Below are 19958 nucleotides of genomic sequence, written 5' to 3' on the forward strand. Positions count from 1 at the left end.
AAAATCTTTGATTTACAAATTGTTTTATTCTAACTCAAATCTTATCAAACACACTGTACTTAAGTCATCAAAATTCGATCCTCAAGATCTAATAAACAATTTGATTATCTTGTTGCTTTTATATTACATCTTCTTGTTATTGTAATTTATTTTATTCATAAAATTTATTAAACTCATACAGTTTTAAATTATTTTGAAAATTTCACTGCGAAGTATAAATATATTTTTACATCGTTACAATCATCCAAAGGTTTAGGAGAGAGAATGGAGCTTGTATATGAATCTTGATGAGAAATAAAGAAAAAGACATTATATAGATCCTACCTATTGAAATTATAACAAGATATGTGTTTAAAATATGAAAGCCCCATTGACATATATCAGAGGTAACTTTACTTGATTGGATTCCAATATTTATTTAATTTGACCTTATTTTATATTTATGTCTATCAATTCTGATGTGTATAATTATTTTTTAAAAAAACAAAGTTATTGGATGTTCCGGTGACTATTTTATTTATTATTAAAAGTCTTCCAGCAAAAAAACAAATAAATTCCTAGAAAATATAATAAAAACTAAAAGCAAAAAGAAAACTCTAATTAGAAAGAGATAGGACAAAACTCTCAACCTCTTGACATACAGAACATCTCCTGCCGGCCAAAGTCGATCAAATTCCGGCAAGTAAGTGTGAAATTTGTCATTCTTCCTGTTATTTATGCCATGGGTTTTAGCTCTGAGGTATCTATCGTTGTTTTGCATAAGTAGACACTTAAACTCATATAAAGTTGAACAAGTAAACATACGAGTCCTGACATTATACATGATAATTTATGGCTTGGGTACAGTATGACTCATGTGTCTATATGTTTAAATCTATAGAGATTTAAGTGTCTACTTATACACACTCAAAATTAAAGGCATAAATATGAAATGAGACAAAGTTAAAGGGTATATATATATATATATATATATGTTTATGCCCATTACTAATGTATAGATCAGTTTCATGTATTTTTGTTAGTAATACAAAGAATTTCAATACCTGAATTAGATCGATTAATCAGGTAATTATCCCTAAAAATTTTCTCAAAACATTTTCCATTTCCCAAACCTAAAAAATATTAGATTGATCAATGATATGACTATGCATCGATACATTTCCCGAAGCTAAAAGGTACGACTTTCGCTTCATATTGGATGAACATTTTATATTTTATATAATAATTAACAAATTATTAATAAATTAATTAATTATACCATTTTACCCTTTGCTTATGTCAATTAGTCTTTCAGAAAGAAATTCTTAAATCTTCAAAATTTGTTTAAACTTCAAAAGATCATATTAATTGTAGGAGTAAAATGAGAAAAAATTAATTAATTCATCTCGATTTAGTAAGTAATTGAGTAATATAATATTTTAATAAGATATCTATTTAATATGGAATAGAGAAAATATTAAGTTGATTATTGATATAGCTATCAGAGCATAAAGGATACTTTTACAAACAAATTATTATAATGCATTTTATTTTCAATAAATATAATCAAACACTGTATAAAAATTGAATTAAATAAAAAATAATCATTCAGAGCAAATAAAGAATAACTAATTAATTAAATTTAGGTAAATATTTTCAACGGAAAAGGGCCTAAAATACCCTCAAAGTATTGGAAATGGTACAAAATTACCCTTCATCCACCTATTAGCTCCAAAATACCCTTCCCACCCACCTATTGGGTCCAAAATACCCTTGTCATCCACCTTTTGGTTCAAAATTGACCACTTATTTAACGGTTTTATATTTAAACTATTTAAATATTATTTTAAAAACGTGGCGCTCAACTATTTGTTATAATTGAACTTATTAATATAATTTATAAATCAATCCAATATCCACCCATTACTAATTAAACCCCTCAAAATTAATAAACCCGTTACATTATTAATGCAACAACAGAATAGCTACTGCCAATTGAATGTTTTTAAAATTTTGAGGCGAAAAATATCTATAGAAATAAATTATCATACATTCAAGTGTCTAAATAAAAATTATCGATAAACTTAAAAATTTGACTATGTTCATCTTAATTAATCTTACGTCTCAATTATGTGATGTTACTTCATAGGTAACTTTTTTTCAAAATAATATATTAAAGGTTTTACAATGAATCATAAATATTTATAAAATTATATCTTAAAAAAGTGAATGAATTAATTCAGGATGTATTACTTCTTTACCTTTAATCATAAATTTCTAATTCAATAGAATCATATTGAAAGTGTCCTCCTAAATAAGCGGCTCAACCTAAATTTAATTGGAGCTTCGATTCGGACTTGAATAATTTGGACGTCATTTTCAGGAATCTATAATTTCATCGTGTTTCAGTAGTGTTTATGACGATTTTGATATTAGAAATTGGATTATTAATTGGTGACGTTTAGTAAGTAATGAATGGGTAGTGGGTTGGTTTATAAATTATATTAATAAATTAAATTATAACCAATAGTTGAACGCCAAGTATTTTAAAATTTTTTTAAAAAGTTTAATTTTAAAACAATTAAAGAAGTGGTCAATTTTGAACCCAAAGGTGGATGACAAGTGTATTTTGGAGCCAATAGGTGAATGAAAAGCATTTTGGAGCCAATAGGTGGATGAAGGGTAATTTTGTACCATTTTCAATACTTCAAAGGTATTTTAGTCATTTTCCCTATTTTCAAACCAAAATTTAGATAAAAAATGGAAAGAAAATATTTATTAGTCCTTTTTCTATACGTAAAAGGTATATTGAACTATTTATAAACCTTTTCCGGCAAGTAAATACCGGGGAATAACCCGTAACAAAAATATGAGTACAAAAAAAGCCGATGAAGGTAATCCGGTACCGGTGGTTCCATTCAACGACGTAGACATGAATCGTGTACCGCCTCCGTCGCGTCCATCGCCGGAATACGTGTTCTCGTCAATAGCAGAGGAATCGGAGTCCCCGGCGCAGAAGAAACTTAGGATCGACGAAGAAGATGAGGGTTCTGTTATTAGCGATACTTCCAGTGAAGATAGCATGGTTTTCAGCGATGAAGTGAATGATACCTCCAGTCCCATAAGACCGACTTATAGCCAGTATGATTCAGACGAAGACTTTTGCCCATATTACCCCCAGAAAATGGATAAAGCTGTTTGGGAGAAGTATTACCAACAGGTTAAGGAGAGCGAGGTAACCTCATCATTCCTTTCTAATTTGAGTCGTTTATGAAAATTTTGAGTTTATTTTAAGGTAATTTAGCAATCTGTAGTTTGCACCTGTATATGATTATTTTGAGTCAAAATCAGGTGATTTATCTATGGGTACATATTGTATTGTACTGTATTATTCTGATGAAGTGTTTGGATAGATTGTATCGTTCTCCGTCCTTACATAATGTCACACAAACCTACAGGTGGGATACTGGTAGAGCTACTATGAGGTAGGATAAAGACGTGATCACACCAAATCAGTATATGTCTCTACCTAACATAAAATAGATCTCTACCTAACAATGTATCTAAATATTGTATTTAAACTAACAGCACAATGAGAACAACCATCCAAACAAGGTTAGGAGTATGTTCTTTGCGTAATAACATTGTATTTAAACTAACAATATAATGAGTAACAACCAGCCAAACAAGGTTAGGAGTATGTAGTTTGTGTAATAACCTGTATATGAAGGGTAGTTTCTAGCAGCCTCAATGTGTTTATTCCATTCATTTAACCGAAATGCCTGAAACCAAGTTTGATTGCAGCTGGTTTGTTTAAATATTGAGCATGATAGTAGATAATGGTGAAATGATCTTAAGTGGAGCATCATCATCAAGATGATTCATCTAGTCGACCCTAACTTGCTTGTGATCGATGAATAATGGTAGATTGGTAGTTGTTGCATAGATAATCATAGGGAAAACTGATTCAACTGGTCAGATTATGAATCCAATTGAGATGCTTCGAGTGGATTTGAAAGGGATCTTAGGTTCAATAAGTACATTGAAGCATGTATAAGTTTCAGGATTAGAAAAGAACTCTTTTTGAGGGTGTGGGAGGCAGCTTAGATTGGAGTTCAGATTAAGGGTTGATGTAAGGCTGGCATCTCAGCTTTAGAAGAGATTTCAATGACGAGGAAGTGAAAGAAATTGGTAAGCTTTGGAGTTTATTAGATAACATCAGCATTGCCGCAAGAAAAATGGATTCTATAGTATGGACTGCTAGTAAAAGTAAGAAATTTAGTGTGAAGAGTTGTTACAAGCTGTTGGAAAGGCAGATTGATTTGGTGGAAAAGACAATTTGGTGGACGTTTGTTGAATCTTTTTTGCCTGGTGCAAGAGTAGGACAACTGACAATTTTTGGCAATTTCTAGATTTCGTGAATATGCTTAATTGAAATTGTAATAACTTTCCTACTTCGTACTGATTAGTAAAATTATCTCACCTTTTAAAAACACACACCAGGTTATTTGGTACTTCCAACTCAATGTATCTTTGGCTACTTGCCTGATACAGGCTCTGCGAGTTTTCTGAAGGTTAACTACTTACATAGCAAATTGGATGCAATGGGCAATATTTGTCTCTTATTTTGGTGGATTGTACTTTTGCAGGGATTTGATATCACAGATTATCCCGGACAGTGTGCGATGACAACTGTCTACCCAATGCCATTCTACTTGAACGACCCTAAGAATGTTGACATGATGACAGATTATGCTGGAAAAGCACTTAGGCAATACAATGATGAAAAGGTATACCATACATGCACTTTCTTTGTCTTTCCTGATTGTCCTTTTCCTTCATTTTCTCTTTTGTATCGCTAAGAAAATAACTTGACTGATTTTTAGGGCACCAATTACGAGGTCGATGACATTTTGAAGGTGAATGGAGGTGGTTGTCGTGACTTCATCTTCTATATTACCTTTTCCGTTAAAGCACATGATGATAAGGATGACATTTTTCAAGCAAAAGTTGTGAAAGATTTAAGATACCGCTTGCAGTTTCCGTTGGTCAGGCCAAAGGTAAAAGCTTTTATTGGTTAAGTCTCTTATCAGCCCCATTATGTCATTCATTATATTTCTTCTGATATTGTTAGCGTGCTGATATTTCTTCACATGCTTTCAAGAATGTTTTAATTCTAACCAGAGTCTTAACAGAATCATGTGTTCTATGAGATTAGGTTGTTGTACCACATAATCAGTAATCATGTATCCGAGTTGCTTTGTCATGATTATGTTATTAGTGTGCTTGGTAAATTTAACTGATAGTGCATGTTATATTCCCTTTGCCAATGATCTTTACTTTTTTTTTTTTGTGAATAGCTACATTAATTTTGAAGGGGGGAAATTCAAAGAAAATAGCACTACTGAGAAGTTCTTTAGTTGTATGCAACCTTTGCTTTTACCTCATATGAACATGTTATTAAAAAAATCAGAACTACTTTTTTTCTCTTAGCACTGCTTTGTATAATTCACAATACTTTCTGTCGACCTATTCCTTGATTGTCTGCATTTTCCTTTGACAAAAGAAGAAATATTCAATGGATGTGGCAAGGTTGTAGTAGTGCATGTAGACTCTGTTCAACTGATAATATATACATCACATCACCAGATACACAAATAGAATTAGACTAGACAGACCTCACCTTAAGGAAGTTAAATAAGCACTTGGGTAACTAGAAGCTTAGAGAGCAGTGATGCTCCAGTAGTTCCTAAATTGGCGAGGAAATGTCTAGCCTGAAACATGAGTTCTCTGAGTTGAAAACGCCCCACCTTGTAGTAAGGTTCACGGAGATGGTGAATAAAGTTATGATATTCATATGTTTTACCTCGACCCAAGTAGATAGCTGAGTGGTCAAATGAACTGCATTTGAGCTTTCTCTCCGTCTTTCCACCAATCTTGTTGCAATTCTTTTTATCATCTCCATTGAGAAGTGCAGGCAAGTTTGGCTTTCTATTACAAGGAAGAAATTTTCTGTTTGATAGAGCTTTTTAGGAGATTGGTTGCAATGAAGTCTGTGATTAATAATCAACAATGATCTTTGAGGTCTAATCGCATTGTTTTGTTGTTGTTATTGCTTCCATGTTTGTATCCCGTTATCAAACTGTTTGGCAAAGCTTAGTTAAGCACTATTAAAAACAATCTCTCTATATTATCCTCCTCAGACCAGACTGCACTTGTGAGATTACTCCTAGGTATGTTGTTGAAATTCAGAATAGGATTCAGTTTTGAACATATTTTAAAAGTGAACTTGGCAAATGTTAGTATGCTAAAAGTACTTTCTTTGCCCCCTGGGGCTTTATTGTTTTAGGAACAGTTAATTTTCAGAAATTGTATCTTTGAAGTTAGTAACTGTCTTCTTCTATTGTGTAGCCGAAGAAAGCTTCAAATATGCAGTGATTGAAGAATGTGCTCCGAAGTCTCCTTTTGGTATATCCAGCTTAGAACTTCATCAACAATTTGTTGTAGCTATCATTGGGCAAAATTAATTTTAACGACTTTATTTTATTTAAACGCTCTTGTACTTGACACATTTATGTAAAATTAACTTAACTGTACAGTCTTCAATGAAGAGAAAAACACTTGGTTGAACTTGCTGATGGCTTACTACATATCGTATACTTAATAGCTAGTAGAACTGATACGATCAATCTATAATGGGATACGATAATTTAGAGAGTGCACTACGTTTAATTTTAGCATATCCCTGATAACCCCATTCCGTTCCCCAACTGTTTTTCACCAAATAGAACTCAACGCCCTCCTCTTCACCATATCCTACAATTAACATTGCATGTTTTCCAACTTCTTGATCAATTCCGATACTCTTTGAAATCCATTTGTCTTTATAACTCTCTACATAAATATAATAAAGCTTAAATATCGTGAGTACGTTCTAATTACTACTGATAAATTGGACGATGATGTACTTACCAATTCAGTGTGGCATTCACATTTACCCCTCTCCTCCATAAAGGGGTATTTAGTTTCTACCGTTATACCATAATCCATAGCAAACTTGTATGCCTTGTTATATGAACATGGAAAACATTCCTTCTCTCCCAAATTAGCAAAATACGAAGGCTTTTTATATTTAGTGTACATGCAATCAATCAACTGTTGTTTTGAGAGCGAAACAATCTCTCTTTTATTCTTAAGGGCATATGCTGCCGTAATAGCTTCTGTTGATGTGAATGCCCAACAACAACCTTCAGATGAAGAGGAACTATTTGTTATTATGAGTTCATATTTGAAACTAGTAATACTATACAAAAAAGAAACTGAAAGATACGTACAACAATGGCCTTGATTATCAATCCCACAAGAAGACAATTTCTTCCCACCCATCGAAATTTAATATTCTGAGTATTTGGAAAACAATATCTAAGTCAGCCAAAAGTTGGAACAAGTATCAAAAAACATCAATTAATTCATCGATATCATATACCTCCTTGAAGAAATCGTCTTTGCCCAGACGTTTAACTTCTGGTTTGGACCAGCTTGGTCGTGTAATGTGTACCTCTTCTTCTGGCGTCCTTTCTGTAGGTAAAGTTCTTGCCATTAAAACTATCAATGAAATGTCAGTTTGTGTTAAGAATAGACTCATCGAGGTGAAATGATTTTTTAGCCTTTTATAATTGGCATAATACATAAATGTACTCTTTAACTTGATTTGCACCTTTAACTTGGTTTTGAATCACATTTATGTCTTCAACTTTGGATGTGCACAAGTAGACAGTTAAATTTGTATAAAGTTGAACAAATAGACACACATGTCCTACATGTCATTTTTTGTCCTATGTGGTGTCCTACGTGTATTGTGCCATGTAGTACTTATTTGTTCATTTATTTAAAAGTTGGATAGTTAAATTGTTTGTTTGTGCATTATAAAAGTTGGAGGTCAAAGTTAAAATTTGAATCCAAATTTTGGATCTAATATATGTATTATGCCTTTATAATTTTTACGTCTTTTTTACACATAAGATATCTGGAGAAGTCATTTCTTTGAGGACAAGAATCTCACTTTCTGTATGAAGATTATATATGTTATTAATACTTAGTACTTGTGTTTTAATTTCTTTCATGAATGAAGCATTGCACTAAACAAAACAAACAAAACGCAATGAATAAAGAGAAAATTGTAGAAGACAAATAGGAGAAATAATCAAACTTCGTCGTCTTGACAGTTGCTACTACTGATCTTCTTATGCCCGCTACAATCTCCTTTACTATTCAGCTAGCTAAAGTAGAAGAAAGATAACATAATATATAGACACATCTTCAGTGGCGGAGTCAGGATTTTTGCCAAGGGTGTTCATACTTTAGGACAAAATAGAAAATCAAAAACATTAAAGAAATCGCCACATTTTGAGCCCGAAACGTAGAGGTATTTTTGCACAGCATTAACCGCTGGGTTATCAACCTTTATTGTATCAAGGTTGTTCAACATTTAGGGGTCGTTTGGTACAAAAATGAATAATGCAGGGGTTAGTAATGCATGGATTATTTTTATCAAGTGTTTGGTTCATTGTTTCTTATCTAATTTTGTGTGTGGATTAAAAGTTTTTTTAAAAAAAACTTTTCAATTATACCCTAGACTTATTATGAGATTTTGTATTTCATGTAATTGAGTCAAAGTAGATAATTAACGGAGAATATTATTTTTTATAATATTTTTAACTAGTTAGGAGAATAAAATTTTTGTCATGTTCACTATTTTCTCACTTAAATTATTTGAGAGTAAATAATTGTCATCTTAATAAATTAGAGTTAATAACTCAAAAGGTCACACAACTATAATGATTATAGAGAAAATTTATTGAACTTTGTTTTGTATCAATAAATTTTAAAAAACTCTTTATCATAAAATAAAATAAAAATATAAAATAAATATAGAAAAATAAATTAAACTATTTTTATACTCGAGATGTGTGTGTATATATATATATACACACGCTCTTATTTTAGACTATTTGTGTCATGTTTAATGAACTTTCATTAAGAGACAGTATTTTACTTATGAATTGTTCTTAAATTCATACATCAACATTAACATATTAGTCGGATTATAATATTTTATATTAATAATAAATAGATTAAGTACTTCATATTTTAGAAACAAAAAATTATATCTAAATAATAAAATTTGTAAGCTAATTTATTTAAATAACTTTATTAGTATAAATATAAAATATAAAATATAAAATCAAAAAAATAAATAAAATATTAAAAAGATTTGAAGGGTATTTTTGTCTTACCTAGAATAGTCCCATGGTATTAGAGCTAATACCTCCAAATGGAAGGTATTAGTAATACATCACATAATACCATGTAGGATATATTAACTACTCCATGGATTAGTTATACATAGGCTCACATTCCTACCAAACACAATATAAAAGTATACCACACTAATACATGGATTATTTCTTTTAATACAGCCTACCAAACGCCCCCTTAATATATATCTAAAAAAACTCGATATTTAGTATATATATTCGAAAACAAATTTTGACGAAGGTTGTTCATCTGACCAACCTTGACGTGCCATAGCTCCACCCCTGCACATCTGTCCAATCTTTACCTGTCGTTGGTGAGAGGTGACAAGTATCTCATGAAATTAAATGCTTGAAAGCTGACCTGGACATCAGAAGAAAAAAAGTAATACAATACAATAATCTAATATAGTAGAGAATAGTATTGAAAACACCTTTAAACTTGACACAAATTATTACTTTCATTCCCGAACTATTGGCAACCTTAAAAACACTTCTTTATTTGACTAATTGAACTTAAATACACCCCGATCTTGTAATGAATGAAGTAAACCTCTAAATTCTCGTCAAGTTTAGGGGTATATTTAACACTTCTCTCAGCTTTTTATCAAAAGTCTCATACTGCTACAAGAGTTTGAAATGACATAGTACATATATTGGACCCTAAACTTGACTTTAAATTTTAACTTTGACCTCCAACTTTCATAATGCACAAATAGACACTTTAACTATTCAACTTTTAAATAAATAAACACATGAGTCCTACATGGCACAATAATACACGTAGGACACCACGTAGGACAAAAAATAACATGTAGGATGACAAGTAGGACATGTGTGTCTATTTGTTCAACTTTATACAAGTTTAAGTGTTTATTTGTGCACATCCAAAATCGAAGGGCATAAATGTGATTTGAAACCAAGTTAAAGGACATATTTATGTATTATGCCGTTTGAAATCATTTGCTGTGACTGATCATGATGTATCTAAGTTCTAATCAAAGTAAACGAATATTTTTATGACTGGAAATAATTTACTTCAAATTTAAAAATGTATTCAATACTTTATCTCTAATTTAGTACCATTTTGGTGTTAAAATTTAATGCTCCGCAAGTTTTATTTTCTTTTCAGAGCTAGCGCCTGGAATTGTAATATGGTTCAGTACTACTCAAATGGATAAACTGATTAACTTTTCCGCCTAAATCATTCTTCAATATAGGCCATTTTTGTGTTAAAATATTAATGCATGTACCAAGTTTTCTTCCAAGTTATATATCTGCCCAAAAAAATAATTTCCATGCAGAGTGGTAAAAGATTCACTTTTATTAATGCATTTTCAATGATGACTACAATTTCAATAGTAACTTTATTTTGAAGTTCGTTTGGTAGGTGGTTAGAGTTATCCAGCTATTAATAATAGAAATTAGTTACTGGTGAATCACTAAATTTAAGTATTATGTACGTAGGTATTAGTTATGTGAAGATTTCCTAATCCACCTTTTGTCCTATATAAAATAATACACAGATTTTCTCATAATTTATACATATATTAGTTATGCGACATTCTAAATTATCAAACAAATATCATACTGAATTTTTTATACAGGAATAATTATTTCCTATTTATATAATCTACCTACGAAACGTCGTATAAGTGATCATACTATGTTTTTGATGTGTATACATGAATAACTTGTATATTTCCTATCTACTTATCAAACGTCGTATAAGTGATCATAATATACTTTTGATGTATGCACTAAAAAAAAAAGTTTTGTTTGATAACTAAATTAAATATAATAACAAATTTCTTATCTACCCACCAAACGTCATATAAGTGATCTTAATATGTTTTTGATACGTGCACTAAGTTACGGAAAAAAAAAAGTAATTTCCGACCTGCCGGATTCGAACCAGCGACCTAAGGATCAACTGTGGTATAATACCGACTACAGTCCTCCGCTCTACCAACTGAGCTAAGGTCGGCTTTGTTTTCAATTCTCTTTAAAATCTATAAATACGTAATTTTGTTAGCATTCTTTCATGTTTTATGCCCCTTTTATACTGGCCAAAACTCACAAGGTTGTCCTCCATTCATACTAATTTATGTCATATTTGCTTATTAACAATAATATCATTTTATATTTTTATGCATTTTTTCATAATTCAAAATAAGTAAATTAAAGCCTGTTTGGATAGGCTTAAAAGTTGATCAAATTGACTTTCAATTTTTGATTTATTTGAGTGTTTGACAATTATCGAAATGATTTATTTTAAGCTAAAAGCTAGGTGAGGTTTTTTTCAACTTAAAAGCCATTTTATGTTGATCAAGTAAATTACTTCCTCCGTTTAAAAAAAGATGACCTAGTTTGACTTGGAACGAAGTTTAAGAAAAGAGAGAAGACTTTTTAATCTTGTGGTTTTAAATTAAAGTTATGTCAAATGTACCAAAATGCCCTTTAATCTTGTGGTCTTAAACATGCCACGTGGAAAGTTAAAGTTAAAGTGTTGTCAAAAAAGAAAAGGGATCATTATTTTTTAAACAGACTAAAAAGAAAATAATGTTATTCTTTTTTAAACAGAGAGAGTAAATGTTTGCCCTTAATTCTTTTATTATTATTATTATTTTAACATTATTATTATTATTATTATTATATTATTATTATTATTATTATTATTATATTATTATTATTATTATTATATTATTATATTATTATATTATTATTATTATATTATTATTATTAGTATTAATATTTTTATTATTATATTATTATTATTATTATTATTATTAATATTATTATTACATTATTATTAATATTATTATTATTATTATTATATGATTATTATTATATTATTATTATTATATTATCATATTATTATTATTATTATATTATTATTATTATCATTATATTATTATTATTATTATTATATTATTATTATTATTATTTATTATTAATTTGTGATGATAAAAAAATATGTGAATGATAGGAAATATTATTACTTATGGATGTAAAATATAAATTATTTTTTTTTAAATTTTTTTAAGGGTAGAAATCTTAAATTAATTAACTTTTTATCACGTTAACATCTTTAAGGGTATTTCAGACATTTTGATAAACAAAAGTGTACCAGAACTTATTTGTCAAACACATTAACAATTTTTTTTTCAACTACAACACTTTTATCCAAACAATAACTACTTATTTTAAAAATAAGTTTCAATAATTTCAAAAGTACTTTTTAAAAATTACTTTTTTAAGCCAATCCAAACGGGCTCTTATTCAAACTTCAAGAGAGCTATTGAATTTTTTTCCATTTTTTGCCTCTCATTTATATCATCTATGGGATAATTTCAAGAGAGTTCATTGCTCATATTTATGATTTTACTTTGAATTTTTTATATCTTTAAGATAATTTGAGAATAACTAAAATGGCAAAAGTGGAAAGTGATGTTTATTTTATGTCCTAAACTTTTTTTTTAACAGGTGTATATTGCCTCAACAATTCATTTATTTTGAAATGAAGGAAGTTTTTAGTTTTTTTTTAAAAAATCATGTACAATCAAACACTGTCATAACAATTCAGCACATTTAAGGACATTGTGTGATGCCTTATTTGCATAATGAGTGAGGAACCAAAGGTGGCCTATTAAACAATCAATTTGATGCATCATCAGTCATATAAAACTTAAAGAAATAAACACACAAAATAGACAAACAACATCTACTATATATACGTATATAATGTACGCAAATAATTTCACTTTGTATATACAATGTAGTTTTGCACTCAGAGGGGTTCGAGTTCGCCCTTGCTGACTACTGTCGTAGTTCAACTATTTAGTAATCAAGTTCACATAAAAATGGACTGAAGAGAAGCAAGAAATATACAGTATATATAGGCCTGGAAAGTTATACTATAAACTAGTAAACTTGGAACTGCATTATGCCTATACAACAAATCAACAGTTAAGAGTTACATATTAATTCTACTAATATTTTGCCTTTCATGTTTGGACCAAACAGAAAAGGCACATAATTAGTTGATATCTTTACATTGAGGTTAGTGGAACTTGATGGATATCATCTGAGATCACCTATGTCTTTGAGACTTCCTTTTCCATCGTGTCATTTAGCGCGGTCTGGGGATACATTCCTTCGTTATCAAGCTCCATTGATCCTCTGTAGCAAATTCAGGGTGAGAATCCTAGCAGTGGTATTCTAACTGTGAAATTTTTCATGTCTAAATGCTGCATAGAGGGCCTTCGTAGTTGAGAAACAAAGAAATAGCGAACTAGCTAAGAAACATGATAACTGCTACGCCTCAATTCCAAACTAGTCGAGAACTAGCTTAGTACCGGGAGGAAAAAGTTATACCTTTTCTTCATATTCCTCATTTGCTTGCCTTGAGCAGTTGATCTTCTTATCATGGACATCTTTATACCAGTGTCTACATTTTGAATACTACTTGACGTTATCTGTTGAGTCATGAAAGTTCAAATGCATCAAACCTATAATCATCTAATTCGTTGGAGGTCATAGTACGCAATAATTTCTTTACTAGAGATATAGACTATATTATGTTTTGATTCTCGCAATTCAAATTGATATGTTTTTAAGTTTGAACTAGAGGAAGCTAGTCTGGTAGAGTGAAGCCAAACCTAAATGGTACCTCACAATATGGACGATATTTCCCTTGTATGCGCGGAAATAAGGTTTGTATCCACAAGTAAGGTAGAGACTTCATTTTCTGCTCAACCTCATAACGCATTCCTTCCTCAGCCTCAAACATCTGTGCAACAGCTTCCATTGTTGAAATATCCTCAGTAACAAAGAGGCTGCAGCTACTTCCACACAGACAGTTGAAAGTTTCAAAATCTGCATAATTAAGTTTGTTTTGTTTAAGAAACAGGATATGGAAATTGGAGGACTGGAAAATGAAATGATCAAATGGTGTGCTCAATAAGTGCAACAAGTTTACATCCTATGGCCCATCGAGCTATCACAAAGTGTTGCATGTAAATCAAATTGCAATTTTCTTAACAAAATTTAGACATTACTGCAACAGTACCATGAAAAAGGCATATGGGACCAGCGAAACATTTGCACTCAAGGTATGCCACATAACAGATTCGTTTGCAGAGGATGCAGGTAAATGACCCTCGAGGTTTTGAACACATTTTAAGAGAAGTTCTCAACTTCTCCAAGCACCAGCGGGCACGGTGGTATGATCTCAATAGGCACGAAAATGAAGTCATTACACAACGAACATCGATTAAGTCTGATGTGCAATACGGTCTGCTGGCTAAAGACTTTGAGAGAAGCATTGCTTCTGCACAGAGGAGCTCTTCATAAGGAATAATTGGCACCTTTCCAAGAAGAGCATAACGCTCACTAGCTGCAGCCCCAAATGGAAACCATTCACCAATTGCAAAATTCACAGCCTCACCACAGTTAAAGCCTGCAGGAACCATAAAAATTAGTTGTATGAGCAAAGTAATATCCTTCATATTATATATGGTCATTGCAAGTGACTTATCAAGATCTAACCATGACTAAATCCTGAATGGTATGCTCTAGGGAAGGTAATAACAAACTCTCCTGGCATTTGCACAGCCTTGTAAACCGGGACACCATGTTGCAGCAAAATCTTTGGAGAAACCATAGTTGTTCTCTCTTGAAGAATATTAAAAGCTCCATTGACCCCATTTTCTGATAGGATTTCCTCATTATAAACGCGATGCCTGATAAAATTCTCAAACTGAAGAGCTTCATGACCAGGAACTCCATACCAAGTTTTGGCGGCCCCACAGTGATGATAGTTAATGCTGAGAGGAAAAGGAGTAAGGAAAATGTACAGAAACTGAAGAGCTGAAACATCAAAGAGAATGTTGATAGTATGACTTGCCTATAGAGATAATGATCCTCTACGTGCCAAGCGAACATACTAAATAGCATCCCAATGTACAGCATGGGGTCTGTTACTCCCTGAAACAAATAAATATATCAAAACGACAAAACCATTGAAGCATTTTTCTGTTATTCTGCATTGTTCCCAAAATGTACAATCACACACTACCGGTATTTCATTAACAAGCAAGCGTAAGGTGGATCTTTGCAGCCGAGGAAGTATCTGCACAGAGAACAATGATTTGATATTGGATGAAAAGGCTAAGGTGTACTAATCATGGTATTTGCAAATCTTATGCTTCGACACAAAAGAAACTCAATGAAATTAGAATATCTTTATGCAATACTGCTAAGAAATTCCTATAACTCGAGAAAGCAACACTGATAGACAGTGCTTGAGCACAGAAAACTATCACGAGAAACAGTAAACTATGAACTTCTGATGCATCAATAAGCTTAGGATGCAGTCCGTCATAGACAACGAAGAAAGATGATAACATAAGACAGAATGATGTACAAAAAACCAGCAGCAAAAGTATAAGCAGAACCTTGAAATTCCATTTGCTACTTCCAAGAGGATCACTGGAAGTGCTTGAGAAGGCACTACCATCTATATTAATCCCATACTCAACCGTTCCTCTCTTTGCAACTGTCATTTCTTTCCAGAATTCCTTTTCCACATATGCAGGAGGAAGGCATCCAGATATACAGTATCTTCGAGCAGTTGCCTTGTTTGCCATTATCTCGAAATCACGAATAGTATAATTTCTGAAACGTAAAAAAGACACTTGAAGCAAATGATCATACAAGATCCAACTTATAAGTAGCAAGACCATGTCAAAAATGAGATGCACTGTGATAGCAGCGGTTTGTGCTGCAGTAAATGTGGCCATCATTTTTTGACAGTATTTGCATATCTAAAGCTATTACTGGACATCACTAATAATATAATACCTTCCTCTCATGAAGAAGGTGATCATATCGTTGTTATTCCATTCAGCAAGTCGCAGAGGTTGCAGCTTAGTGGTAAACTTAAAACGTTTTTGCTCTTTCATCAACACTACTCCTGCCGGAGCAGAAGATCCTAAGGGAGAGACAATCTTACAAATGCCTGAAATTCAATACGATTCTGGTCAATCAGCCGAGGATGGATGAAAGAAGTATGACAATTACCACAGCACAATGCAAGAAGCAATATGAGTTCAACTTAACCATTGTATGTTCAGAAAAAGACAGTATATTGAATGAATCAAAAGAGACTTATTTAACTGTTCAGGTTCCTAGAGCTATTATCAGGTTTATGAGAATATCCTATAACGACACATCCCAAAAAGACAAAGAGTAAACAAAAATGCTGTGATCTGATAGTGCCTATATCAGAAGTAGGAAACATAACATTAGAAGCCTAAACTTTACTCCTTCCATTTCAAGCGTAAGCGCCTTTTGCTTGTTGATTGTCAGTTTGATGATTTCTGATAGCGAATTTGAACAAAATAGTTAATTTTTCAAAAAAAAACAAATAAATAGAAACAAAGTACTATTACTCAGTTTTAAACATTCTTGTCAAAGTTCACTTAGTTCGACCCTCTAAATATATCAAGAGAAAGTTTCCAATTTTCAGTGGTACCATATTTTGATGCTTCGGGAGCAATTTTCTGCACATAAACCAAAGGATCCTCAAACTCTTCCTTAGATGGACGATATACTGGGCACTCTTTAATCGTATCGGTCCAGTCAAATTCATCCATACTAATCTGAGCAGCGGCCTTCGTTTTTTGAGAAACTTTTCCATGAGAAGGGCCATGAAGATTAGGTTTCTTCACTCTTCTTGCAGATCTTGTTTTTGTTACTTCCTCAACAACATTCAGAACATCTTTGTTACGCTTATATTTTTCTGGTACTCTTTTTTCACAAGATAAACGATCCCCTGCTTCAGCCTGCAGAAAAAGCCTCATAACAGTTAAAATACGAACATTTACGCGAAAATTCTGACTCTTATTACAACGAATTTTCAGAAAAAATGACAGGAAGTACAACGGAGTCGATTTTAATACTTATAATCTGTATCATTCCTGATCAAAAGTGAGAAAAAACAAGTTATGTTTAAAAAATGAATAAACATAAACTCAAAATCTGTAGTAAAATGAAATAATTTTGAACGAATTGCTAAAGAAATCAGAAGAAACTTCACCATATGAGTGTTCTTCGCATCGAATTTGTAGAGAGAGAAAAAGACGCTGAAGAAGTTAACGAGAGAAATCTCACCGCCCGCCTTTTGAAGATTTGAAAATGGATAAAACGTTACAGTTCGTTGGCTATTTATACCTTTGCATTATTTGGGCATACCGGGTCCGGATGACCCGACCCGACCCGACCCACTCTTTTAACGAAAAACTATTGCATTTTCAGGTAAAAATGCAATTTACTGCCTTGGGGGATTTCTATTTTAATTTTGAACTTTTAAAAAATAAAAAAATATTCTTTTTGGCTACTACTTAGAAGCACTTATAATTATCTATTTTTTTAATATAGATAATTTTATTCTGCAAAACACTCAGCTATCTAATTTTATTTTTAAAAAGAAAAACACTTTTGGGATTATATTATTATGATATTGAATCATTAATATTTCAATGGATTTGAAAGGAACTAAGTTATTCCACAAATTCTACTATTATAGAAGATCTGAGTTAATTTTGTGGTATCAACATGTGAGTTTGGTGTTATTTTTTATTTTTAAGTGATATTTTATTATTTCGTGATTAGTTGTCTGTATATATATTTTTTTATTTATTCCACCTGCATAATATTAGGAGATTCATAAAATTAATAATTATGCACAATTACTGACGGTTCTATTCTTTCATATTATTTGTATTTATTTTATTACACTCTTTAAAAGTTCTTAAATAAGAAGAATATTTTTACTAATTTATTTTTTTAATCCTTTTTAATACTTAACTTCGTTTACTTTTACTTAGCATGTTTGAATTTGAGACATTTAGTAAGAAAATAATGATTGACATGACTATTTTATCATATGTTTATTAAGTCTTGAAAAACAATATGAGGAATAAGTAATTAATATCAATTATAAAACATGAAAAAAAATATTTTCTTGATATTCACTATCAAAATTTGAACCCTTCATATAATATATGAAAGATCGAGTGCTCTTCAAGTCATTGGCTTGAACTCGAAATTATAGAACTATAACAAATCCTTTCGAATTAATTGAATTATAAATTTAACAAATATTATTTAAATTAATTGAATTATAATTCTAACAAATTTATTTAAAATCAATCTAATTATTATTATGTTTATTACTAAATCATTTTCCGTAAGGCCCGTGCTTGCACTGGCTTGCCATCCTCTAGTACTGATACTACAAGTGATAACTCTTTCATATAAATTGATTTCAATTGCAATATTTTCGAAGTTTTTTATTTCTTTACATTACTAAAAGCACATTAAAATAGGATTTTAAAGTCGTCATAAACAATATTGCTTGGTCGACTAGGAGAAGAAGCTCTATATTTTTAATTGCTCTATTTTATAGTTTGAGGGCTTCTTTGTGATTATCGTTCATTTGTTAGGAAATTAACACACTAGTTTGTTTCCTTTCCATATTTCTTACTTATGACTCAAGTTTACTTGTGATCCAAGTAAAATCATAAATAATATTTAATGAATAATAGATTTTGTATATCGGTTACTTGATAGACATAGCGGATTAAGTTATAAACTCTATAAATTGGTCCTCCCTCCACCAATTAGGATTACCACATATTCTCTACATGAGTTCCATTGCTGACGGAAATGGTAACGTAAAGTTACGTCAAAGAGGTAGAATCCAATTTTTGACTAACGCTTTTACTTTTCTCTGTGGACTGTGATGATGTCTTCCACTTCATGTATGTGCTCCTTACAATCTCTATGTAAGATTATGTGTTCTAGATCATGAATTGTATTAAAGTATTTAAATTTTAAATATGGTATCAGAGCTTGAATTGTTTAATATTAGGTCTAAGTAGATGACGATGTATGTTTCTTTATTAATAAATATTCTTATATGAATAATTTTCACCACTATTTTATCCATAATCATCAGCCACCGTCATTGTTGTCAATAATTATCACTATCGTCAATTATCACTGATACAAATATTATTGTTAACTATTACTATCAATCGTTATTACACATACCACCTCCATTATTAAAAGTATAAATTTAAGGAATCCCATAGTGTAATTCAATAATTACATTCTGTCCCGACAAGTTTAGTAATTACAAAAAATCCCTTAAATTTGTTGAGCTGTGATACTTTAGACTGTAGTGATACATGGTAAATGATACATGGTAATTTAAAACTGTTAAGAAAAAATAGGGGAGAAAAAACGGTAAAGTTAATGTTGTTACTAAAACAGCTTAATTTGTGATAACAAATCATTAATCAGCATTAAATCAGCACTTAATTGGATATTAATTTCAAATTTTGAAAATCAAAGATTATATGATCTATTTTGAAAACAAATTTTTTAAACAGTCTGTTAAAATTTGGAACTACAGAAATTTTAGTGTTGTTACAGTGGATTTTTCAAGATGAATAGCCAAAGCCTGTGTATCATTTGTTGTGCCTTCTACACACGTTATTTCTCCACTTGTTCCATCAAAGTTATGTACAGTACCACTATTCTTTTCAATTGTGTCAATACATAATGGATACACTGAAAATCCAGGCTCGTTTTTTT

At 31.1% G+C, this 19958-nt stretch overlaps 3 protein-coding genes and 1 non-coding gene across 5 annotated transcripts; 1 reads left to right on the top strand and 3 right to left on the bottom strand.

Moving 5' to 3' along the window:
* Window positions 1-2776: 2776 nt before the first annotated feature.
* LOC107012638 (UPF0725 protein At4g29550-like) lies at window positions 2777-6609 on the top strand. Its single transcript, XM_015212521.2, has 4 exons — window positions 2777-3214; window positions 4629-4769; window positions 4866-5039; window positions 6391-6609. Exons 1-4 carry the CDS (start codon window positions 2849-2851, stop codon window positions 6415-6417), a joined length of 708 nt encoding a protein of 235 aa, XP_015068007.1. The 5' UTR covers window positions 2777-2848; the 3' UTR covers window positions 6418-6609.
* A 264-nt stretch (window positions 6610-6873) lies between these two features.
* Window positions 6874-7669, bottom strand: LOC114076515 (cysteine proteinase 5-like). Its single transcript, XM_027915635.1, is given in 3 exon segments — window positions 6874-7338; window positions 7341-7379; window positions 7466-7669. Coding segments are annotated over 3 exon segments (708 nt in total).
* A 3518-nt stretch (window positions 7670-11187) lies between these two features.
* TRNAY-GUA lies at window positions 11188-11280 on the bottom strand. Its single transcript has 2 exons — window positions 11244-11280; window positions 11188-11223 (listed from the first exon to the last, which is right to left on the bottom strand). It is a non-coding gene; the product is annotated as a tRNA-Tyr (tRNA).
* Window positions 11281-13170: 1890 nt separating this feature from the next.
* LOC107013567 (lysine-specific demethylase JMJ706-like) lies at window positions 13171-17487 on the bottom strand. Of its 2 annotated transcripts, XM_015213447.2 has the most exons (11): window positions 17395-17487; window positions 16831-17140; window positions 16158-16314; window positions 15752-15971; window positions 15373-15426; window positions 15202-15281; window positions 14844-15121; window positions 14365-14754; window positions 13966-14171; window positions 13671-13771; window positions 13171-13475 (listed from the first exon to the last, which is right to left on the bottom strand). In XM_015213447.2, the coding sequence occupies exons 1-11, from the start codon at window positions 17395-17397 to the stop codon at window positions 13391-13393; spliced, it is 1884 nt and encodes a 627-aa protein (XP_015068933.2). In that variant the 5' UTR covers window positions 17398-17487; the 3' UTR covers window positions 13171-13390. The 2 variants fall into 2 exon arrangements, with proteins under 2 accessions (XP_015068933.2, XP_027770992.1); XM_027915191.1 differs by lacking the exon at window positions 13171-13475 and having other exon boundaries at window positions 13682-13771; window positions 13955-14171.
* Window positions 17488-19958: the final 2471 nt, after the last annotated feature.

The sequence above is a fragment of the Solanum pennellii genome, chromosome 3 (genome assembly GCF_001406875.1).
Source record: "Solanum pennellii chromosome 3, SPENNV200".
Taxonomy (NCBI): domain Eukaryota; kingdom Viridiplantae; phylum Streptophyta; class Magnoliopsida; order Solanales; family Solanaceae; genus Solanum; species Solanum pennellii.